Source organism: Danio aesculapii, chromosome 5 (assembly GCF_903798145.1).
Source record: "Danio aesculapii chromosome 5, fDanAes4.1, whole genome shotgun sequence".
In the NCBI taxonomy this organism is placed as follows: domain Eukaryota; kingdom Metazoa; phylum Chordata; class Actinopteri; order Cypriniformes; family Danionidae; genus Danio; species Danio aesculapii.
In genome coordinates, this window is record NC_079439.1 from 66,633,677 (window position 1) to 66,655,062 (window position 21,386).

The window sequence follows — 21,386 nt, forward strand, 5'->3', positions numbered from 1 at the left end:
GTAGTCAATTTACTTATGATGTATGTCTTTGGATGGTGAGAGGAAACTGGGAAACCCATGTGAACAAGGGTAGAAAATGCAAACTCCACACAGAAACACCAACCTGCCTGGTCAGGGGCCGACCCAGTGGTGTTCTTGCTGTGAGGCAACAGTGCTAACCACTGGGCCTCCGTGCTGCCCCATCAAAGAAGGGGAGGAGTAGGGGTGGGGGGGATTCTTCAAGACAAAGATGACTGAAGTGGAAAAATCTGGTTATTTATAGTGTGTCAGAGCTGATGCGGTACCAGCCGTGTTCAATCATAAGCATGTGATCCTCTAGAAATTAGTTTATAAATAAACCACACTTTGTGAAACTTCACCTAGTGAATGCTGCTCTCTCATTGGCTGCAGATAATAATGTTATTTTCAATCAGAACACATTTCACATGGCGTGATTTTGAATTGGCGACAGCTCCAGATATTTAGCATGCCAAATATCTGACAGGTGTTGGCGACTCATCTGCGATTCGCTCAGATTGCGTCTTTGATAGTTCACACTGTGTGATTGTTACTCACGTGAACGAGCACCGATTTGCCTGTGATTTCAGCCACTTGTCGGCTAAAATCTAGCAGTTTGAACTCAGCATAAGGCAAAACTTCACGTAATATGCAAGAAAATAAAGTGGAAGGAAGATGAGAATGTTAATAATCAGAAATAAACAAAAATAATGAGAATGAATGTATTGACTTGAAATATTTATTAATTCTCAGAGTCTTACTTAAAATAAATAATGGTAGGATAAAGGAAACAAAATGACCGAAAAATGAAGAGTAGTGTTTAAAAAGAAAAAAACGTGATCAACATCGATACAATCTTTTAGTTAATATATAAAAACACACATAATATACAAAAAATGCTATTTAAAATGACAATTCTAACACCTATCGTTTGGAAACAGTAGTATAAGAGACATAAGGGGCTGTCAGTGTGCTCTTTTCCGGTGTTAATAGTGTTTATTTTCTCAGTGTCTACCAGAGTACCTTCACATCTACTGTAGCTTTAGGAGTAAAAATGGTTTCGTTAAGCCCTTTAAACCTCTACACCGTCATGAGCAAAAAAATAAAGTGCATGTGCAACACTCAATTGATCTTGACACCAGACATGAGGCTTCTGTGAGTGCTTTTTCGAACGTCTACACGCAAAAGGACGTCGGCAGTGTTGGCTTGTTTCGCTGAGGAATGTTTTCAACCTTGGTAAATAATTAGACAGCGACTGCAAGGGAAGTAACCGATTGTGAATATATTAAATACTGTCATTCAAATCGTTTACAGCGACACTCTTCATAACAGAGCATGCTGCTCTTCTGCATGAGGGAAAAAAAAAAGCTCCAGTGCCAACATCAACATGGTTACATTGCATGATAATAAAAGCACTAAAACATGATCATAAGTGCACCATAGTACAGACTGTCCAGTGGAAGAGGCCGCTACCGAGAAAGAGAAGAGAAGTAAACTGCATCTGACACTTATCAAGGTCTGTTTGATTCCCAATCAAAAAAGACAGTCGAGCAGGGGGGGTTAAAACCGAGGCGCTTATTTGAAAGAGCTGAATAAACAGAGAGTACCACAACGCATGAAGGCCAAAAGTATGCAGACCCGGGATTATCCCGGCGACAACAAAGGAGCAGCATGTTTTTGGAGGCAAAAAAAGCTTGGTTGAGAGGCAAGTCAGCTAAGTTTTATACATTAACTCGAGTTCCGGCAGTTCTCAGAGGCAGCAGACATGTTTTGAAAGACGTTAAGTAGATAACAGTAAAAAAAAAAAAAAAAAAAAACAGCGAATCAAACAATCATGGGGGAAGCGCTTCGTTTAAACGAGCTAATCAGTGCCAAACTAATAAATACTTCAAGTAACAAAAGAGTGAATCATGTAAAAAGACCACAGGATTGTGGGTACTACTTCAACCCAAAACACATTCAAAATGAAGAGCATGATAACTCATGCCTGTTAGTTTGTCCAGCGAACCTCTTCCATCCATAGTGATTACTGACCTCGATGGAAAAAAATAGTGTCATCTGACTTCACTTTGCGCTCTTCTTAGGCCCTGCGGGTCTTTTAGCTTGCCACAGGTGGTTATGGATAGTCAGCGCATCTACACTCACAGATACAGTCTTGGCGGGGATTACAGTGAACTGCTTGCGGTCCGAGCTGTACTTATAGAGTTTGTCGATCATCTTTTTAGTGATGCTCTTGGGCCCGGTGCCGGTCAGCTTGTGGATCTCTTCTGTGTCCGGGAAGTACGAATAAAGGGCTCTAAATTGGCAGCCACCATCCCGGAAGAGAATCATCAAGTGGTTGGATTCACACTTCTCCAGCTCCTGCCGGTCAAATAAGAGACAATTATTTAATTTATTTGTTCAACGTCAAGATTTAATATTATAAATCAATCTCCATGATCAAGTTACACACCTCAAGAATGGAGTTCTTCTGCGGTTCATTGACTTTTCCCGCTAAGCAGCAATGAGAGATGGCGTTGTGGATTATCGGCTTGTTGGACTTTGCACTTGGTTCCTTGAAAAGTTTGGGTCCTACAGCGCCAAAAAAGTTACAAGAACAAACAAACAAACAAACAAACAAAAAACTTCAGAATAAGAATCTTTGTAATTAAACAAAACACAATAAAATTTGCATTTGCCCTTCCTTTCTGTCCTAATTGTCTAAAACAACAACAATGGTAGCAAGAAGAAAAAAAAAAAAAAAAAAAGTAAAAAGACTACAACAATAGTATCGATAATGATAATTGTGCATAGAATGTGGCAAGTGCCTTTTTACCAGCTTTCGAGTAAAAAAAAAAAAAAGTGAAATGTTGGCTAGAAAGGCATCTAATTCAATGTTCATTCATTCGTGCAAGAGCCCTGGGATATGTACTATTTCTCAGTCTGTTTGTTCTGGCTTTTATAGTCCTGTACTTACAGTATAGATGTCCAATAAGGCCATTTATTATCTTTAAATACATTTTTCTCTGTCCCAATCCCCTACATCTCTGGCCTTTGTTTGCTCCATTTACACACTTTGTGGTATAAAATCATTGCAGTGCCTTTTTATACAAATATGGAGCAGAACGACTGAATTAAAACAAAATGAATATAAAAAAGGATGGAGAGTCGATCTGTACATTTCTACTACAGACCACAGGGCTCGAAATGAACCTTTTTGCTTGATAGCACTGATTCTTCTAACTTCAAAAATGTAGGCGTAGCAGCCAAAATTTAGGGGTACCCACCAAAAATTGTGAGCACCATTAATTTAATATAAGTTTTATATTAACAGATTTATTACATTTGAAATCAATACTAATCAAAATTAACAAACAAACAAAAAAATCTGCATGCGCCCACTGGCCTTGCATGCATTGCTTGACATAAATGACACGAACTGAGTTAACGTTAATAACTGTGCTGTTCTCACGGGTGATGTCTGATATTGCACAGATGATATTGACATATAACTTATCATTTGTATACGTCATCTTAATAGCTATAACATTCTTTAATGAGCTGCGATATTAGTTTAATCTTAGTGAACTCTAGCCCTTTTTCGTTGGTGTACGTGGTGTTAAATTTTACAATTTGCACAACTGACAGCATCCTGACAATTAAATGAAGGACTAAAAAACCTCTCACATTTAAAATGTGTAGATTCAGAGGTAAAAACTGTTACCTGTAAACTCCATCCCACAGACTTTACAGTGAATGCTTTACTCATTTTCATAGCAGACTTGAAGCCACTGGAAGTCTTTTATCCACTCTTCGAAAAGTCTAAATTGTGGATTAAAATTCACCACATGACCACTAATAAGATGTGCCATTATTTGTAACTTTAGATGGTTTCTAAAAAAAAAATCTGTCAGTGTTATTTTCATTCTCTCTTATCCAGACATTTACATTTTCAGTTGTCGCTCCATGTCACCTGAAGGCAGAAAGCATTGACTGAATGATTGACAGCTGATATTACCCAATCCTTCGCATTCAGTTCCACACCAGTGGGCCAATAAGAAGAGCTTGAAGGTGGTGCAAGGGATTGTGGGATTTGTTTAATGCCAACTTTGACATGTCAACTGTTTTAAACCATCCCAAACCAACCAGCACTGTGTTTCACTTTTTAGGTGCAAAGATGCATTCTGCATGAATGTCTCCTAAATATGTGCATGTGGTGAAAATTTTGCAGTTAAAACTGGCCGCACGGCAAGAATTGTGAGCACTTGCACAAATGCTCGCAAATATATTTTGAGGTCACATTAATAAAATTTTAGGCGCATATGCAACAAAAATGGTTGCAATTTCGATCCCCGGATCATGAAAGCCACTGATTTGATCAAACCAATATCTATGTAAATTCTTTGAAGTATTATACAAGCAGCTTTATAATCATTTTTCTGCCCATACTGAAAATGAAAACTTAACATGACATTAAAAAAACAACATATTACCATAAATGATATTTTAAATAAAATGATGTGAAGCTAGAATCTGGACAGCAAGTCTACAAAGATCATGTCTTCAAAGTGTTAAATAGCTGTAAATACTTTTTTATCATCATGACTGGTTGGGACAAAAACAAAATAAAAAAGGTCATTACATTTTTTAAATGTGGATGCATCGCTCATCAGTTTGTGGTTTCACCTGGTTAGGACAGGGTGTCCCTACACAGCTTGTGTACTGAAGCTTCAGTCTTAATGATTTCAAATTTAACCAGCTCATCCATCATTCTGCCACCTCACAAATCTCCCTAAACGTTTTTATTCAACCTCTAAACAATCCCCTTCCTTACATGGTTTAAAAGTTCCTTGCAGTGAACATCAGAAAAAAAATTATTAATAATAAACATAACATCACTTCCATGAGTATTACTCAAATAATTTACACAAGCTGTGATTGGAAATGGGGGCTTCTGGCAAAATTGTCACCAAAATAAACAAAAATGCCCCACAAATTCAGATGAAAAAAATCCAAATAATTAATTTCAGGTTTAAAGTGCAAATCAACAACATTTATTCTGCAAACTCAAGACATAAGACAAAAAAATGCACATTTTCCGTGATAAATGTTTAAGTTGTCAATTCAAAAGCTAAATGGAGAGAGAGACTACAGGCTTACTTGTTCGCTAATGTCTGCTGAAGAAAAAAACTGCATAAGTGCTTATGTACTCGAGCATACAGACAAACATATTGACTGATGCATGACCGAGATCACATTAGCATGCTATTTTTAACACAGGGTGTTGTTGTGGTGCATACATATCTAAAGCGGTTTAAATAAATTCATAAATAAATTAGTAACCGGAGTTTCTAAGCATCAAAACAACTATTGAAGTGAAAACTCACCCGTGTATTCCGCCATGGATGTTGATGTAATGGAAGACGCGGTGGAGCCGTTGTCCCAGTCTCTCTCTGTAGTCCGACTGGAATTGCGACTGAGGCCTGGAAATGACTCGACTGATTCCCCTCTGTTCATGGAACAAACAAACAGCAACATTAAAGTGCTTTGGAGGTCACAGTCTGAACAGTCGATTGATTCTGAAAGAAATTAATGAAATGCACGCAAGCATTTGCACACTCTGTTGGACATGTGGAAGGACTTACCGCTGAGATCCCGCCCCTCCTGAGTTGACACTGTCTGGTTCAGTGGTGGCCACAGAAGCCAGTGATAGACTAGAGCCAGACTGGGCACTGATGAGATTCTCATCTGGTGAGAAACAGAGATTCATTAGGTCAGTTAAAGTGCAGTCAATGGTTTTTGTTTTTGGTTTTATTATTGGCTAAACGCAGAAGGCAAAAATTCAACAATTACTGGGAGCAGGGCACTTGGGAAGAGGCTCAATCAAGGGTTCCTCCTTCACCACAGACTTCAGCCTTTGTTTTTTGGGCTTGGTCTTGGGTTTGAGCTGGGGCTGTTCTTGCTCCTCACACAGCTCTAGCTGTTTCCTCCTAAGGTACTCTTGCTTTATCAACTCTCTCCTGGCCTTCTCCTCCTCTTTTCTGATTCTTTCCTCTTCAGCTTTCCTCCTGTTATTGGAAAACAAAAGACAATTCAAGCAGACGATTTCAACTCCTACTTTTTTCCATTTCTATAATCCTAAAGGACCAGACTTCATCCATTACCTGGTTTCATCTCTTTTCTGCTCACTCTCAGCCTCCAGTTGCTGCTTGCGGAGTCGAGCCTCCTCTGCCTTCTTCTGTTGTTTCAGGAGAAATGCAGCTCGCTTTTTGGCCAATTCATCTTCTGCTTTTTGCTCATCCTGCAGGCAAAAAAGTAGCATTGTAGGATATTGTCAAGGTGTTATAAGATCTCTAGAGAGTTACTAAAGTAATGCTCAGTGGGTCTGTTTTCAAAGTCCCTAATCCAAACTGTATTAATAAAATATAAAGCACATAATTTAAATACTTTGCCGAAACAAAATACTTAACCTTGAAAAAGAAGCCCATCCCAGACTTCTTTTCCCCATCACTTCCATCAGCGGTGACATCCAGTGCATTGGTGCTTTCTTCATCTGTATTGGCAGCTAAATCGGACAAGTCTACTTCAATAAGATTGGCTTTTCCTCTAGTAATATCCTCTGAGGATATAAGGTTATCCCTTGCTGTCTCATCATCAAAAGTAGCGTCAGCATCCCTCAAGGACATGGATTCTTCAAAAGTGACTCCAAGAGCCACAGAACTTGGTTCCCTTGAGACCGTCCTCATGTTAGCTTCATCATTAAGGTGCAATGTAGTGCTTTTGTGATTCCCTTTATCTTTGTTGAATGAGTCCGATCTTACAGAGCTTTGCACTAAGTCGTGAGACTCTGCTTTGGGGGTCCTGCCCCCTTGATTGGACCTTGCAGAAGGGCTATCAGTAGGTGTAGGAGTGGAGCTTTTCTGACCTTTAACATGCTCCTTAACTAGCAACAGCTCTGAAGGTTTGGAGCGTGGCCGGGCTGAACTTAGCTTGGGTGGCTTTCGCACAACAGGGCTGCCACTTGGTTCAACAAAATGTATTGAAGCTCTGACCCTTGGTTCAGATGTGTTACTCTGATCATTGGCAAGTGGTGAAGCAGCACTTGTTGGAGACTGAAGATTCTGCTTCATGAGCATTTCCTGCTGAAGTGAAAGCTGCATCATCTGTTGTTGAATGCTTCCTATGGCCTCATTTAGCAACTCAATGGAGCGGTTGCATTCATTAAGATCTACCTCCTCGTCCACATCCAAGGGACTAGGAGACACAGTCCCACCACCTGCCCACTCGAGAGATGCCTTCTCTGGCTCCTCAGCCTCTTTTGACCGGTCTCTCAAAGCATCAACACAGGTATCATCTTTTGAGGACACCACCTTCTTCTCTTCATTGAGTTTTTGGCCTTCTTTCAAGTAGAACTCAGACTTGACAGGCTGAGGGAGAGTATCACTCTTGCCTTTCTTGACTATGTGCAGGAAGGCTGCTTTCCCAAGCTTAAGCCTCTGTCTTGCTGTCAAGATTTCCATCTTCTTCTTTTGGGATTCAATTGCACGTCTCTTTTCTTCAAGTTGCATGTGGAGTTGAACAAGTTCAGATGCCAGCATGTTGGCATTGTCCTTGTTCTGTGGTGTGGGACTCTGGTCTCTCTTCATCCTCCAGGAGGTCAGAGGAAGGGGGCAACTCTCTGAGCCGTCTGGTGTAGTCCGCTGTGAGCTGCTTGTGCTCGAGCGGATATCTTGATTGCTACCAAACTTCTGCATTTTTCGTTCTGCAAAGCTGGTCATTCGTATACTCCCACTAGCTACACTGCTGACCTGGGACTGCTGGCCAGGGCTAGAGCACCTGCTCCCACCATCCTTATCCTCATGCTCCTTGACATTCATGTCCTCCCGCAGTTTGGCGGACTCTACTTCCTCCTCAAAAAGTTGCTTCTTGTCTGGGTGGAGCTCTTTGGTGAGTTCTGCATCCTGCTCTTCAATAGTCTCCACTGTCTCTATATCAGATGTCCCTGGATGGACGTCCCATGCTTGCACAGGCCTCTTTTCCTCAGTGACCGAAGAATGAAGGTAAAACCCAGGTGACCGTTCAGCAGAAGATGGCTCAACGCTACTCGTCACCAGTGGTTTGAAAGCTTGCATTTGCCCAGGGGCTGGAGGCACAAATTCACTGGATTTAGGCTCAATAGTGGTCTCAAACTCAGAGCTGGTGTTGGGTGTAAAGGTTCGGTTAAGAGTTTGTGGAGGTTTCCGTCGTGTAGATGACGCAGCACTTTCTGCTCCAGCCACTCTCCGAGTTGACCCTCTCTGCCGTCCCTCTCCAGATTCTTCTTCCTTATTTAAACTAATAGACTTTTCTTTGGCTGGCCTAAGAACCGCAGGCATCAAAGGTTCCAGGAAGAAACTGGCTGTTCGGGAATCTGAAGATGCATCCTCTTGTCTTCCCCAAATGCTTGTTTTAGCACTAGGGGTAACACTCTGTCGCTCTGTATCCTCAGAGTTTGTCAGTGTAATGTCATTGTTGGAGGAATCAGCCCTGGCAATAGCTACCAGCTCATCCTCCTCATCCATGTTAACATTGCCAAGTAGATTATGACCATTGATCCATCTAACACTGCCTTGACCTGGATGGCTCTGATGCTTGGGTGTGACAGTGGAGGCCAGGCTGTCCTCACTGATAGAACAAGTCAGACTAACGCTGTCACCCGAGGCCAAGTCAGCATCGCTGTCCGTAGCAGTGTGGAGAACATACCGATTCAGCTGAGACAGTGGCCTGATTATAATAAAAAAGGAATTAGCAAACTAAATAAAGCATGTCTTCTGAGATATTGCATTACTTGACCAATTATTCATATATATTAGTGTTATTTTATTATTGATATTTGATAGTGTTGTACCTCTGCCGTTTATCTGACCAAGCCACAGATCCTCTCGGGTGTCCTTCTTGCGTCAACGAATTGGAGCGATTTCGACAGGCTGGTAAGAAAAGCACAAGATAGATAATTTAATTACTTGATTATTCTCATACTAACTCAACAGCAAACTTCATGAAATATCTGGGTCTACACATTTATTTAAGTTTATTTCACTTGCAATGTGCATTACAGTTTTGTTACAATTTTTACTGGCTTATGATAATGAAAAATTTGTCAAAAAATATGTGCAAACAATAAATAAATGATTTAAAAACATTTTATATATACACATTTGGATCAATTTGCATCATTCGTTATAATAGTTTTGGATTTTTCATTAGTTTTTATTTTGTTTTGACTTTTTGTTCAGTTAGTTTTAATTAGTATTTATAGATAGATTTATTCGTTTTTATATTTTGAAATTGCTTAGTTTTAGTTTAGTTTTTATTAGTTTCAGCATTAGTTTTAGTTTTTTGTTGTTGTTTTTTTTGCAAATTAGGATATTTGTAAGGTGCAAGATTGAAAAATATCAGAAAAAATATTGTATAATAAAAACTCAACCAAAGATTGGCTACATTTTAAACGGCAACTGCGTTTCACGAAAGACAGAGTTAAGATGCCGTTCTTTTCCCACGTGGATGCTATGAGGATAAACAAAAGACCAAGACCTTAAGTATGGTGAGAATGAATGAATGACAGCTTCTAACAGTGTCTGAGGGACATACCTTTTTGCCCAGTAGGCGTACCTTGTGTTATTTTTTCCAATATAAGCTATTTTTTAAAAGATAAATATAATGTTTAAAACTATACATTATTTATATTACTTCATACGATACATCTGATAAGCTTTTTATATTAATGGACAATGCACAGACATTAACGTTTCATAATGTTTTGCAGTACATTGTTTCAATCTAACAAGCTTAGTTTACAATGTTTACATTGCTCTACTTACATTAAATCCAAATCCCAAATATCAGAAATGACAACAGATTGTTAAGATTTAATTAATGTCAGTTTTAATGTTATTGATTAATGCACTTGACTGCTTTTTCTCTGGTTTATCACAGCGGAATGAACCGCCACTTGTAAGATTTATGTATTTTTCATTTTAGGTGGTTTGTGTAATGTGTTTTATATTTGGTAAAATTATTTCTAATTGCATCTTTAGTGTTTTTTTTAAGGCTAATTACAATGTCTTGTCACAATAGGTGGATTTAGAGGTTTTAGCAAAAAAGCACAAGTGGATTTAGCTGGTTCTGATGCAAAAGAAAAATTACCTTGTTAAAAACCAAAGAATTGTCTAAAGTGACATTTATGAAAACAAGTTATTTTATTTACTAGCTAATAACCTTTTCATCATATATTAAATGAAACTTCAGAACCTAATTATAGGAGCCTGATGGAAAATACTCATTTACAAGAAAAGAGGTCTGATGGATTTAGAGGGTTTTGCATCTGAACTCTTCATATATTTACATAAATCTCACTGTGAAGCCAAACGAGCTACAATTTCTTTAAGCCAAATGTTTAATTTACATTTTGTATTTCTTAAAACATTCTGGTTAGGAATTCTAATCACTAATCCTTCAGTATTGTCTACATATCTACATCTTCACTAATTCGATATACTCAATTTTTAATGACATATTGTTCATAAATCTTTTGAAAGTTAAGATTGCAATAAAAAAAAAACAGATCACATTTACCTGACAAAAACTACATTCAGGCATTAAATATCAAATAGACTGAACTAGATTACACTTTTTTATGTACATTTTTCATGCAAGCATAAAAACATCCAAAACAAATTTGAATTGAATGGCCATGGTTTGATTCAATACCCGTGCTTTCCTCTGCTGGCTGAGCTTTCTTCTGTCTTTGTCTCAGTGGCAGAAGTGGATGAGAGGGGCTGAAGCCAGAACTCCCCTTATTACTGAAACAGCAAGCAGAGAGAACAAAGTTGGCAAACCACCAGCACAAAAAAAATGAAAATGAATGATCTCCAGGCCCCCAGAGGTCTATCCAACAAAAATCTAATCGTAACTGACACTAAGCATTTTCCATGTGAATGGACAAATATAGACAGCACTGCGCTGTGTAGACCTTATATAGAAAAAACCTGATCTGCAACAGTCCAAATATCACAGTTACAGAGCAGTATCACTGGCATTAGCACCGCATTAAAACATGCAAATAGCTTGTATTTTATTTGCCTGTGAAATAAAGTAAGCCCGGTGATTTTTCTAACTCATTTAAAGGTATATTACACCCAAAATTGAAAAGTCTGTCATCATTTACTCACCCTTCACTTGTTCCAAACCAGTTTGAGTTTCTTTCTTATGTTAAACACAAAATGTATTTTGAAGAAGGCTGGAAACATGTAACCATTGACTTTCATAGTAAGATAAACAAATATTATGGAAGTCATTGGTTACATGTTTGCAGACTTCTTTAAAATATCTTATTTTGTGTCAAAATCATAAAGGTTTGAAACCACTAGAGGGTGAGTAAACAGAGAGAAAATGTTCATTTTGGGCTGGACTACCCCTTTAAGAGAAGTGCACTACAGTCTCGACATGCTTAAAAGACACACATATCACAGGACAAGGCAAAGACATTATGACAGGGTATGATTCAGGTGTGAATCATAATCATGCAACTCTGACGTGCATGCATGCATGTCTTTGCACATCCCAAACATATGGAATCTTGTATTGCTGAGATCATGACTTGGCATGTGCAAACTTTCAAAATCAGCATAATATGCAATGTGATACAATCTGCTAGTGTTGCAAGAGTGTTTATAAGAAATGCAAAACAGATGAAACTCCGGCAGTATGATAATTTAAGCACAAGCACATAAAATAAACTTTGCATTAAATAAGCATTAACGTTACTAAGTGACTAGTAGGGTGTTGGGTCCATTCCTTTAGGAACAACAAATAATAGCTTGACTTCTAGTTGATCTGTTAGTATCAGAAGTGGCTCATATGAAAGCCAAATGCCTCTAGATTATGCTTATTTTACCAAAATAAAATATGATCAAGCCTGATTTTTAATAAGGACAGTAAGGTCCGACTTTGCCTAGACAAAAGTCTTGTCACTTAATAGAAATAATCTGCAGTATAAAATATAAAGTCATGCAGTGGAAAAAGAATGAATATTGTGTCTGACTCCATCATGAGCTTGGAGGACTGCATCCATACATCTCTGCAATGACTCAAATAACTTATGAATAAAGTCATCTGGAATGGCAAAGAAAGCGTTCTTGCAGGACTCCCAGAGTTCAACAAGATTCTTTGGATTCATCTTCAATGCCTCCATCTTACCCCAGACATGCTCAATAATGTTCATGTATGACTGGGCTGGCCAATCCTGGAGCACCGTGACCTTCTTTGCTTTCAGGAACTTTGATGTGGAGGCTGAAGTATGAGAAGGAGCGCTATCCTGCTGAAGAATTTGCCCTCTCCTGTGGTTTGTGATGTAATGGGCAGCACAAATGTCTTGATACCTCAGGCTGTTGATGTTGCCATCTACTCTGCAGATCTCTCACACGCCCCCATACTGAATGTAACCCCAAACTATGATTTTTCCTTCACCAAACTTGACTGATTTCTATGAGAATCTAGGGTCCATGTGGGTTCCAGTAGGTATTCTGCAGTATTTGTGATGATTGGGATGCAGTTCAACAGATGATTCATGGGAAAAATCTACCTTTTGACACTTTTCCAAACGATCAACTAGAAGACAAGTAATTTTTTGTTGCTCTTTCAACTGGGATCAACGACAAGACTTGTCAGGTAGTGTATGTATAATATAATAAATTATATTCATTTTTAAATAAGTCTCATGAAAATGAACCAAGCATATTTTTACATCGAAATGATTCACTTATACTCACAACTACCACAAATCAATGATTTCAAACACGGAAGAGACAAAAGCATGGAAAAGCACTTACAGAGGCTCAGATTCTTCAGGGTGCAGGAAGTACCTGTTACAAACTTCCGGGCTGTTCTGAACAGGAAGCACTGGATCAGCCGCACCCGGAGACACCAGGAAGCTTCGTTTGGTAGCGTTGGAAATGGGCACAGAAGGCCTGGCACTCTTGGGCTGAGTCATTGCTCTTGCTGTAAAAAGAACGTTAACTATTAACTCATATTATTAAAATAACAGCCAAAATATTAAGACATGCATACTTTATCAGTTTTAAAAAACTTGACTGAGATGTCAAGACAAATGACAAAAATTAAATAAAATTTTAAGTAAATAAAAATAGTAACACTTCACAATAAGGTTGTATTAGGGTTGTATGATTTTATCTAAACTATAAACTGTTCTCCCAGTACTTCTGTGTTCCTCAAAAGACTAAAGACTGAATCTCTTTCTTTATTTTTGCGTTTTTCAAGAACAGATTTGAATGCATCAATATGAAGGATTAATAAACATATGCAAATCACCATCATTTATAATTTATGTTGTGTGGGTGTTGAGATCCTGATCTTTTAATCGTGCAGCTTACACTGAATGCATTAATGCAGGCTAAACAAGTAGTGACAGAAAGCACCTTTACTAACCTAAGAAACCCACCACATCCCAAATAACCCACCACAACTTCTTCTGTCATCATTATATTTTACAGGAAAGCCTAAATGCATTCATGCATGTAATTTAATTGACGCAAGAAGCGACCTCTCTGCGATCGTTACAAATTTAGGATTAATAAACAGGTAAAAAAAATGTATAAGCCTAATTTGCGGGTCACATGTGTTCTGAACCTAGGTTTCTGATCCGTACGAATCACAGATCAACCGTCATCTGTTACACTGCTAGATTTTATAAAAATACAGTTTGGTTATTCAGCCATACCACATTACAAGATGTTAAGAAAACATACATTGAGAAATGGACTGTTGTGGTTTGTTATAAAAGGATAGAGCAAAATTATTTAGTTAATGTTAGTTAATAACATAAGCAAACAATGGACAATTCATTAATTACAGTATTTATTCATCTTCGATGACATTAGTTATTTTTTAAAAAGTTGTTCATTATTAGTTTGTTTTAACTCATTAGTTTGTTTTTTTTCAACTGGTTACACACATTTTCAAAATAATGTCATTATTTATACTATTCATAGGCCTGTACTATAGTAAATCTGTGATTGGTTAGTGATCAGTTAATAAATTAATGTTTCCACATTTGAGAGAGAGTGTGCGACCTTGTGAATAAGTGTTGCATTTTAATTGATCTTGTTTGGAAACGGAAAGCAAGTAGCTTCCCTTTTAGATTTTTATGTTTTAGGAAGAGAATCGTGTGTAGTGTTTTGAAAAAAAAGAGTTTTATGCAATTGAAAACTGAAAAATAACTTCTGGTTTTAAAGATTTGCTGTGTAGTTTTGCATTTTGATTAAGATGTTTCAGAAATCTTGTGACAAAACAGATTTTGTGTGTAAGCAGCATCACATATTTTGGACCTGTTCTGCTTTGTTAATTGGCCTGTTTGGAGTTCTACCTCTTGACTGTGAGCTACCATTTATTTTTCTAAATTAACAGCTTTTCTGTCCTTATTAGCTAGGCGGTGGATTTTGTTGCAGTGGAAGTCTCCTCAAGCACCTTACCATACTCAATGATTTAAATACACCTTTTTTTGTTTGGTTACACATACACATTTGGTTGCTATTCTTGGAGCAAGTTAAATCTCTGAAACTTGAAGCAGTTACTGTAGAAGGACTTGCACTTTTAGTCTGTACCTTCCAGATGAGTACTAGTCCTGATATAGCACAAGCCGACGACTCTTTTTGACATAAAACCACAAGTTTGAAGAACGTGCCACCAGCAGCCTATTCGGTTTAATCTGTTTTCCCTTTTCTCTCTTTAGTTTATAATCATTATTTATTTTACACCTCAACTTTCGGCACTGACCTGTTTAAATGCTTAATTTGTAATGCATGCACATCTATACTGTGTGTTGCACAATATGAGAATTATTAGTGTGGTTTATTTTTATTTTTAAGCAATTTTGTACTGTTATATAGCTATTATTTTTCCATTTGTACTGTTATTTTCTTTTACTTTTGTTTGTTAACTGTCAAAAAAATCTGATAAATAAATCTTTAAAAAACTGTTAACAAGCATGAACTTGAATTTTAATAATGCATTAGTACTAGGATTAACAAATGCTGTACAAATATGGTTAATTCTTAGTTCATGTTAACTACTGATTAACTAGTGAAATCTTATTGTAAACTGTGTCCTTAAAAAAAAAAATAATAATAATAATAAAAATCACCATCTTTGAACTCTTGAACATCTCTCGGCTGGACAAACTCAGGCTTGACGATCTCAAACCACCAGAAGAGCTCCGCTATAAATACCATGACGTTGTGCTGTGGAAGACAATGAACAGCAAGAGAGTCAGGAACAAGCCCGTGCCAAATTAAACATCCTGAGATGCATTATGCATGGCTGAATAACTTACCTTGAGCACAGGTGGTGCGTATAACAGGTCTTCAAGAGTCAAATAGAAGCTTTTGTTAAGGTACTCATTGGCGAACTCTTTCAGCAGCTGGATATTATAAAGGCTGTCTGCTATTGAGGTCACCTCTTTCAAGCAGATATCTGCAGATGATATAAAAGCAGGGTTAGGCTATCCTGAGGCGTGCAGAACACTAAACTAAGAGCTGAATCTAAATGAGATCAATATTTGCTTGCATGTTGAAGTGAAATAATATTATTTTACATAATTGCTGCCTTGCTCAAGAGGCAATAAATGCAAGGTAAGCATGAGAAGCAATAAAACTAGTGTCAGTCAAAAGAAAGGGAGAAAAGAGAAAGATCTAAAAATCTAGAAATTTAAACGTCATAATTTTATGAAGCCCTAAACAAACAATAAATCAAACACTTCTGTTTTCTTGTTGTCGATTTGTATTGCACACAACTTATTACACATCTTCTGTTATTTGAAAGATAGATTATACCTTTTAAGGAAGTAAAAAGTCTGCTATACCGCTATAATAATCTCTATTTATAAAGGCCGGCTCACATGTGTGATTTTTTAATAATCCTGACTGATTGTAGCATGTCAGACTGCACAAACATGGCTCTATTATCACAGTGTAAAATCTCAGCCGTCATAACGACAGACTAAACGACAATGAAGAAACGCCAAACACGAAAGAAAAAACCCTGGAGTTTGACGTTATCCACCCGTGACACTTTCACTCACCCGCTTTCTGAAATGATTCCTCATAGCAAACGTAAACAATCTGTAGCGGCTAATTTGCACACAGTGCGTCTCAATAATAAAACCAGGTAGGAAAAAACTGTTTTGACATTTCCCCACCGTAATTTGAATTGTCACATGGATTGGGTCATCAGATTCGGAGCTTCTATTGGTTCTTGGATTGACGCATCTGTTGTCACACTGGAGGAAAGTGCCTGAAATATTCTGACACTGCTAGGACTTCATCGAAGGAAAAACATGATCGCAACGGGCACTAAGTGGCTGTCTGTGAACATGTCAAACCAACGATCAAAGATCACAGATTTTAGCCTCGGATTTCAGGAATCTTTTAGGATTTCCCAAATTTGTCTCAGATGACAAAATCGTGGCTGAAATCTCACATTGTGAGCAGGGTTTAGGTTATCAAAATATTCAATTTTTGTTTTTTCATCTCCCCTCAAGTGTTTTTATTCTCTCATCTTGTACTATGTATGTCATAAAATCACGTATTAAAAACATTGCAAGAAAAAACACATTTTGAATCCCAAGTGATTTAACAACCAACAACATTTTCACTGTTTAAAAACAGTATGACTTTTTCATGTCAAGCTTTAGTGATAGATCATAAAAAAATAATAATATTAATTCTCTCACATTTACTTATATTCAAGTGGTTATAAACTTTAATGAATTTCCTTCTGTTGAACACTAAATAAAATATTCAGAAGAATATTTGGAAAAAGCAGCAACTGACATCAATAGTAAAAACAAAAAAATATACGATATTTGACAATGGCTGAATTTTAACATTCTTCAAAATATCTTCCTTTGTATTCAACTTAAAGAGGATGGAGCTGTTTACACCTGGTCACTTAATGCATTTTTTCTGACTAGAAAGCGACCCAATCGAGAAAAGAACAGGTCTAAATACCCTCTGAAATGCATTTGAGACGGATATAAATCTGACTACAAAATCCGCTCAAACTACTTCAGGTGTTCAAGGATGCATTCCACACAAAGCTGGACAGGTCTAAATGCATCTGGTTGTTGAAACCACATACATAAATTTCACTACTCTTAAAATAAAAAAACTGGGCTATATGGCTGGTCTAAGTATTTCAGAAAATGCTGATCTACTGGGATTTTCACGCACAACCATCTCTAGGGTTTACAGAGAATGGTCTGAAAAAGAGAAAATATCCAGTGAGCGGCAGTTCTGTGGGTCGCAAATGCCTTGTTGATGCCAGAGGTCAGAGGAGAACGGCCAGACTGGTTCCAGCTGATAGAAAGGCAACAGTGACTTAAATAAGCACTCGTTACAACCGAGGTATGCAGAAGAGCATCTCTGAACACACAACATGTCCAACCTTGAGGCGGATGGGCTACAGCAGCAGAAAACCACAGCGAGTGTCACTCTGGTCAGCTAAGAACAGGAAACTGAGGCTACAATTCACACAGGCTCACTAAAATTGGACAATAGAAGATTGGAAAAATGTTACCTAGTCTGGTGAGTCTCAATTTCTGGCGACAAATCTGTCGCAACTGCATGATGCTATCATGTCAATATGGACCAAATATCGGAGAAATATTTCCAGTACCTTGTTGAATCTATACCACGAAATATTAAGGCAGTTCTGAAGGCAAAAGGGGGTCCGCCCCCGGTACTAGTAAGGTGTACCTAATAAAGTGGCTGGTGAGTGTATATGTTTCATAGCTTATTTATTTATTTCATTATTTTACCAGGAATGTCCCATTGAGATACAATATCTCTTCTATCAGGGAGTACTGGTCAAGACAGGCAGCATAGGACAAAGTTACAAAAACAATTTTAAAAATACGTCACAACACATAAACACACACAAAAATTGTATAAACCATAAACAAGTGTTAAAACATGTGCACTGTTCTAAATTGACAGTTGTTAAATATTTTAAAATATTGCGATATATGGTACAAATTTTATATGTAGTATATGTTGAAGCTCATTCGCAGCTCGCGATCAACGCAGATCGAACTAACTCTGTGTGAAAAAATGGCATCTTAAGTAAGAGTATATCTGCTGATCTGGTATTGTAAGTATTTGAACAGTACTCCAACAAATTAGATACATACTGTGGTATATATCTACACCACTTTCATAGCCTATAATGGATATAATCACGGAGCCAACTTGCGCATTTGTAATAATGTTTTCAAGCCTGCATATAAAATCATTTGAATGCCAAATAAGACGTACAGCTTATGTTTTTGTAAATAATACTATTAATTAAATAAAATGTAGTGCATCTGATGCTTTAGTCGATGTAATCTAGTTAAATTAGTATATAGTGTGAGATTTGAAGATCGGAAACATATCTGTTTAAGGGAGACACATTTATGTGGTCAGGTGTAATTAGATTAGCTATTTGATCAGAAATAAAACATGATGTGACAAGGTGTAAACAACTCCGATAAGTAAATGACAGCAGAATATCCATTTTTTGTTGAAGTATCCCTTTAAGAAAAAAATGCAGCAAAGAACACAAGTGTGTAAAAATACCTTCTCCTTTTCCAGCTTAATATGCAGTAAACAACTGTAAGCAAGCCATTCCTATGTTGATTTTATGAGGAATGCAGACACTTTGGCACCATCAAAACTTCTGTACTGTTTGTTTGAGCAGCCTGACATAGCAACCACTGAACCAATGGCGTAACTCTGAGTTGGGTCTAATAAACAGTTCAGGAGCAAGCAGTGAATAGTTTGAAGGAAGAGTTTGGGGGTTTTTACTACTAGTAAAATGATCATATCTTTACCATGATGACAGTATATAATATCTCACTAGATATTTTTCAAGATGCTAGTATTCAGCTTAAAGTGACATTTAAAGGCTTAACTAGGTTAATAAGGGGTAATTAGGAAAATCATTGTATAATGATAGTTTGTTCTGTAGACATGCAAAAAAAAATGCAAAGGGCTAATAATATGGACCTTAAAATGGTTTTTAAAAATATATAAATAAATAAACTGCTTTTATTCTAGTTGAAATAAAACAAATAAGACTTTATCCAGAAGAAAAAATATTACAGAAAATACTGTGAAATTTCCTTGCTCTATTAGACATCATTTTGGAAATATTAAAGTTTTTTTGACTTCAACTGTAGATGACTCCCTTTATTCAGCTAATATCTCATCTCTAGAGTGTTTGACTGTACCGTCGAGCTTCATCAGGTCAGGGCAGTAGTAATGGACCACGGTCAGCAGTGCAGCACCGTCACACACGTCTCTGATCAAGTCCTCCAGCATCGGGAAATAGGGCAGCTGTCGACCTGAAGCGTGATCTCTCCGATACCGTACCTGAAAAAGACATGAGAGAAAGACAAACTGTCAGAATCAGCTACAATAATAATGACTATTTATTTTTATTATGTAACCTTTGATATAGGGTACTGGTATCATGTAGGCAAGAAACCTTTTTGAAAAGGGAATGTTTTTAATTCTTGAGGTTGAATATATGAATTTTTGCTGATCTAATTCTAGACAGACACACATTAAAAAAGAGGTTTGAATTACAGGCAAATAAGACTACAAGACAAGTTAAAGGAATAGTTCACCTCACATTAATAAATAACTAAATAAATAAATAAATATGTTTATTTACCAACCCCCATGTTGTTCAAAATATACACTTTTTTTCTTCCAAGGAAAGCATAAGGTTATTTTTATCAGAATGTAAACCTGTTCCTTTTTTTAAATTATGAAAGTGACAGCTGTATAAGGCACTTAATAAATAAATAAATAAATAAATAAATAAATAAATAAATAAATAAAGAAAGAAAGAAAGAAAGAAAGAAAGAAAGAAAGAAAAACAATTATTAAACAAACTATTAAATGGAAAATTATTGGAGAGGGAAAATATAATAAAAAATGTTGTATAACTTGTAAACTAAATCAAATTAGCTGATAAAATGTAGTCTTGGTTCTACACAATCTTTTGGGCTTCTCCACACCGTAACTCTCCCGGATGTGGAAAAGACAGTAAAGGGGGCCTCAGAGTAAAATACATGTTTCACATTGTCCACAGCCATTTTATGTTCTAGTAGTATTTGTAATAAATTGAACGTAAGAGAGTACAGCTGTTTGCGAAGCCTATAGCAGTGTTTCCCAACCCTGTTCCTGAAGGCACACCAACAGTCCACATTTTCAATCTCTCCCTAATCAAACACACCTGAATCAACTCATCATAACATCAGAAGAGACTCCAACACCTGAAGTTAATGGGTCAGATAACGGAGACATCCAAAATATGTACTGTTGGTGTGCCTCCAGGAACAGGGTTGGGAAACACTGGCCTTGAGCACCATATGCTGTTAAAACTAAACTCAGAATTGATTCAAAAGAGAATGGCGACGCATTTTGAAAAATTGCAGAATCCACTCCAACATTTTTTTTTTCTAATTATCAAAGTGTCAGAGCTGGATAGGCCACTTAATAAATGAATAAATCAATAACAGAACAATATAAGTATTATACTATCACCAAAAAAGAAAAATTGAAAAAAACCTTAAACAAAAACAAAAGACTGAAAAAATATAAGAAACGTTTTGTATAGCTTAACTAAATCAAATTAGCTGCTACATTGTACAGATCCAGGCTTTTTATTCCCTTTAGTTCTGAGACAATAAGCAGGTTAAGAACAATATAAGAAAGATGAATAAATATATTTTTGGGGGTGAACTGCTCCCTTAAACAACAATACAGTAGAACAGTGGCTGGCCACCAAATACTTTAAAAGAATATGAATCACAAAAGCAAGAAACACTGATATACTGCTGTTACAAACACAGTACTGCAGTTAGACATTGCTGCAAAACACACTAAAAAGACTCTAAAAGACAAACAATAATAGAGATCAACTGATATACATATTTGTTTGATGAATATACACATTTTTTTGTATTTTTAAGTTGTGTACTGGGTGGGAATTGCCTCTTCTCAGTTAAAGGCTAGCATTCCTTTTGCTTGGCTTGGAACCATTATGTTCAGACATTTATGTGTATGAGAAATGCATTTAAGTTGTTACTTTTAACCAGGTCTAATTAATTAGCAGACTATAACACTAAACTAGACTGAAATTGATATTCAGCAGTAAAATGGACTGATATTATTAACAGCAATCTAAAAAAAAAGTCAACAACTTTTACCCAAAATCTGTTGACATTTCAGTATTTGGTAAGTGTACTTCCAAAGTGTTTAATCTCTTCAATTTTTTTCTTTTTAGACTTCAACAGTCCAGGCCAT

At 36.9% G+C, this 21,386-nt stretch overlaps 1 protein-coding gene across 2 annotated transcripts in view; it reads right to left on the reverse strand.

Annotated features, from left to right (window-relative positions):
* Window positions 1-722: 722 nt before the first annotated feature.
* The window catches only part of camsap1b (calmodulin regulated spectrin-associated protein 1b), a 52,395-nt gene continuing 31,731 nt past the window's right edge, over window positions 723-21,386 (reverse strand). Inside the window, exons 6-18 of one of the 2 annotated variants that reach the window (XM_056458742.1) lie at window positions 19,301-19,442; window positions 15,365-15,504; window positions 15,176-15,272; window positions 12,879-13,014; window positions 10,726-10,817; window positions 8,864-8,942; window positions 6,447-8,739; window positions 6,141-6,277; window positions 5,830-6,044; window positions 5,622-5,724; window positions 5,364-5,485; window positions 2,450-2,568; window positions 723-2,358 (exon numbers count right to left, since the gene is read on the reverse strand). In XM_056458742.1, coding sequence (XP_056314717.1) covers window positions 2,062-2,358; window positions 2,450-2,568; window positions 5,364-5,485; window positions 5,622-5,724; window positions 5,830-6,044; window positions 6,141-6,277; window positions 6,447-8,739; window positions 8,864-8,942; window positions 10,726-10,817; window positions 12,879-13,014; window positions 15,176-15,272; window positions 15,365-15,504; window positions 19,301-19,442 — 3,972 coding nt within the window. In that variant the 3' untranslated portion in view covers window positions 723-2,061. Of the gene's footprint in view, window positions 2,359-2,449; window positions 2,569-5,363; window positions 5,486-5,621; window positions 5,725-5,829; window positions 6,045-6,140; window positions 6,278-6,446; window positions 8,740-8,863; window positions 8,943-10,725; window positions 10,818-12,845; window positions 13,015-15,175; window positions 15,273-15,364; window positions 15,505-19,300; window positions 19,443-21,386 lie in introns of both variants that reach the window. The other variant, XM_056458741.1, reaches the window with a different exon arrangement.